The following is a 3,404-nucleotide window of genomic DNA, read 5'->3' on the forward strand; positions in this document are numbered from 1 at the left end:
CATCTCGCACCGTTATCATACGGAGAGCTGAGGATACCGCATTGAGGAAGTGGACCTGACCGACCACTTTCCCATCACCATCGACTGTCACCACAGCTGCATCACCTTCCCCTTGGAGTCTATCTGCATCCGAATGAACGCCGCTTGCTTCAGTGGGATCGACCGGTACAGAGTGCCTCCTCCACGTTCGAGACGAAACCTCATCATTTTCTTCCGCAGTACAGGGTTGTCGCGCATCAGCTCAGAATTCACAGTCTCCATAAAAACTATCTGAGCATTGAAACCACATTAAACCGGAGTATACCTCTGTGGGCCGGACCGCTGAGTCAATCGGCAGCTCCATGTCGTAGTGAGGATCGAATTGCTTCCACACATCGATACACTTGTTCACGACATTCTGATAATCCTTAAAAATGTCGACGCTAGGAATTGAACTCGCTACCTTTTCATCCGATTTGGTGGAGTCCTCAAAGCCTTCTAAGATGACTGCTATGACCAAATTGAGCACGACAAAGGTGATGATGCACGTGTATGAGATGAAGAACAGAAACGAGAATGGCGACCCACACTGCACAGGATGGTCGATAAGGCACTTCTCCTGTAACTGAGATCACCACACAGCTCTCCAGTACATAGTGTGATAGCAGCTGCGAACCTGTGCGTAATTGTCTGCTGTGATGTGGAAGTCGTTCACACAGGGTCGATGCAAGACGAGGCCGAAGAACTCCGAATCCTTAGCCAGACTGTGCATTATCTCATTCCAACCCTAGGGCCCAATCCATAGGAAATGTTATTGTGGCGACTCACTTCTCCAGTCATGCAACGAACAAGTGTCATAAACCCCCGGTAGAAGTTGCGGAAGTTCGCATGGTCATCATGACTACCAGAAAGCTGTGTAGCACCAAAGAGGCGGACACCGAGCACCTGAGTCGAGCAGATCGACTACCCCTGCATTAGATGCTTACTGTGAAGAGGAACAGAAGCAGTAGCAATAGTATGGCAACGTTGAAGAGCTTCGGTATGGACAGAACGAAGGCTATGAATAGCTGATTGAGACCCTTGGCGAACCGAACGAGACGAAAGAGCCTGCCGCAGTAGTAGTGACAAGGAAAGAAGGCGGCATGTTCAAGTCGTGGACCAACCTCGCAATACGGAATATCCTGATGGCGCTCATCAGCGTACCGATGGTCACAGTAGAGAGCAAGTCTACAAGTATACCAATTGCTGTAGCAACAACACATACAAAGTCGAAGCAGTTCCAGGAATCCTAAAACGCACCGTTCTCACAATCATCCCTTACAAGAGTCCCATTCCTTACATAGAAGTACCACCACCGTGTGGCATACAGCTTCAATGCAGCTTCCGCTGTGAATATGAAGGCGAAAATGTAGTTTAGCGTTGCCAATGTCGTGTTATAGGCATCCGAAGGTGGTGGGAACATCTACAACACTGTTATCTACACCACCAGGAGGAAACACTATCATCATCAACCTTACCTTCATACCAGTCACCGCTGTGTTCAGCAAGATGCATGTCATTATGAACGTCTCAAACTTGGAGCTCGTGCAGAAGAAATACATCTTCCTCCTTTTCACGGGCAAATCCTGAACAGGAAGGTGCCAACTGATACCAAAGAGATACTCACTTTGACGTGGGCGAACTCCAGGTATATCTTTTTCGTGTACAGCTGTTTCTGAAGCTCTATCCACTTCTGCTGGGTTTGCGTCAGGAAGAGGGACCTCCCCTGGGCTTTGATCTTATTAAAGTTATCGACAATAACACCGACGCAAAGATTCAGGATGAAGAGCGAACCGATCTAAGACAACGGCTCTGCATGCAAAGAAGGTAAGCTGCTTACCAGCATGAACAATACGAAAAACAGACCCCACAGTTCCGCATGATCCCGACGAGGCTGACCATAAACTTCCGTTGCATCAGTGCCAGCATACATAACGTCTACCCAACCTACAACATAGGGAATAGGTAGTTCCCATAGACAGGAAAGCTCCCCTACCTTCTGTGGTTGAGATCTCGAAAAGAGTCATCATAGACACTGCGATGTTATCAAAATGTTGGTGCAGATTCAACCTGAATCGGTTAGCCGTTAAACCCCATTCCAGGCGTTAAATAAATCTACTATAGTTCCAATGATAACCTGCTATGGTAAGGCAATATACGATCTTCCGCGTCCCTCACAATCATTATCGAGCAACCCCGACGTCACAAGAGAAGCGTCTTCAAGCTAGTCTGTGTATGGCTTACCATTGTCCACCCTGTTCCACACAGTTAGCAGCATCCTTGATAACTGCCTTGCAAAACTGCGGGCATTCACAAGCTGAAGTGCAAGCCTCGAGACACGCCTCACACTCTCCACCTGAACAACCAGTTGTACAACATTCTCGTAGTAGAGCTAGGAAACTTACCCTCAAACACGTTATCAGCGCAGACATCAGCACAGTAGTAGGGATGGTGCTCGCACTCGTCTCGGCAGGAGGCCGTCTGCTGGGAAATAAAACGTTGCCAACGAAGGAACGTACTTTTTTCTCGCTGGGTTGGAGTTCTCCTGTACAGTAGTGCACACTGCACTTGTCGCAAGGCATGATGCTTTTTTCCATTGATGCAAGCCACTCGGAGCCACCGATGCTGGCAGCAGCACTCTGCAACTGACGATGTTCACCAGAATGACTGACATTAAGGAGATTCCACAACAGACGACCAACGCCCAAGTTACCCCAACCGGCGACTAGAGGCTCCAGGATTGAGGCTACACACACTAGGGTACGTATCAAGGGTCAGAGGGGAAGGGCACGCGGCCGACCTGATGAGTGAATACCCGACAACGCCACAGAAGGTCATACTTATCGCTTGGGGTGGCAGTAGCACAAGAGGCTACACACACTGGCGTGTCCGGAGTTTGTCTCGACCAAGGCACGCTATCAGCGCATTGCAGTGCTGCACTTCCTGTTAAGCCCTCAGAGAAACCCTGAAATAGAGATGACCATCTGGAACGATGGCCATCCTCACAGTGGCGAGAGTGAGATGGCCGAGCGTCTGGTCAAGACACATAGGGGTCACGATAACGCTTCGCCGGTCTTCATACTGCCACTCGACGACTCCTCTCGTACTAGGGTCGCCAACCTGAGGGAGATTCCTGAACGGTGCATCGACACTTGGAGGCTCACTTGACATGTGTAGAACTTTCCCTTGAAGTAGGACAGACCAAACAGACCAAAGATCAAGAAGAAGAGTCCTCCCACGATGAGGAGGTTGCAGAGCTCCGGTAAGATTCGGAACAGCGTGTTAACCACCAAACGCAGGTTCGGATTCCGAGATATGACCCTCAGGGCCTCAGGCACGTAGCATTCTCAATGTCTTGAGCACAGAGACATCGGGTAGCATCGGCA

At 49.5% G+C, this 3,404-nt stretch overlaps 1 protein-coding gene across 1 annotated transcript in view; it reads right to left on the bottom strand.

Annotated features, from left to right (window-relative positions):
* Positions 1-3,404, bottom strand: part of Pmar_PMAR010254 (voltage-gated cation channel, putative) — a gene marked incomplete at both ends in the record, with an annotated part of 10,400 nt that overhangs the window by 1,570 nt on the left and 5,426 nt on the right. The window contains 19 exons of the mRNA XM_002788667.1: positions 106-270; positions 305-397; positions 443-604; positions 656-766; positions 808-924; positions 966-1,086; positions 1,143-1,267; positions 1,319-1,441; positions 1,497-1,604; positions 1,646-1,816; positions 1,859-1,965; positions 2,015-2,088; positions 2,263-2,374; positions 2,424-2,499; positions 2,538-2,685; positions 2,732-2,818; positions 2,859-2,983; positions 3,025-3,138; positions 3,183-3,347. Of these exons, the coding sequence (XP_002788713.1) occupies positions 106-270; positions 305-397; positions 443-604; positions 656-766; positions 808-924; positions 966-1,086; positions 1,143-1,267; positions 1,319-1,441; positions 1,497-1,604; positions 1,646-1,816; positions 1,859-1,965; positions 2,015-2,088; positions 2,263-2,374; positions 2,424-2,499; positions 2,538-2,685; positions 2,732-2,818; positions 2,859-2,983; positions 3,025-3,138; positions 3,183-3,347 (2,304 nt within the window). The remainder of the gene's footprint in view (positions 1-105; positions 271-304; positions 398-442; positions 605-655; positions 767-807; positions 925-965; positions 1,087-1,142; positions 1,268-1,318; positions 1,442-1,496; positions 1,605-1,645; positions 1,817-1,858; positions 1,966-2,014; positions 2,089-2,262; positions 2,375-2,423; positions 2,500-2,537; positions 2,686-2,731; positions 2,819-2,858; positions 2,984-3,024; positions 3,139-3,182; positions 3,348-3,404) is intronic.

Source organism: Perkinsus marinus (assembly GCF_000006405.1).
Source record: "Perkinsus marinus ATCC 50983 genomic scaffold scf_1104296927884, whole genome shotgun sequence".
NCBI lineage: Eukaryota > Perkinsozoa > Perkinsida > Perkinsidae > Perkinsus > Perkinsus marinus.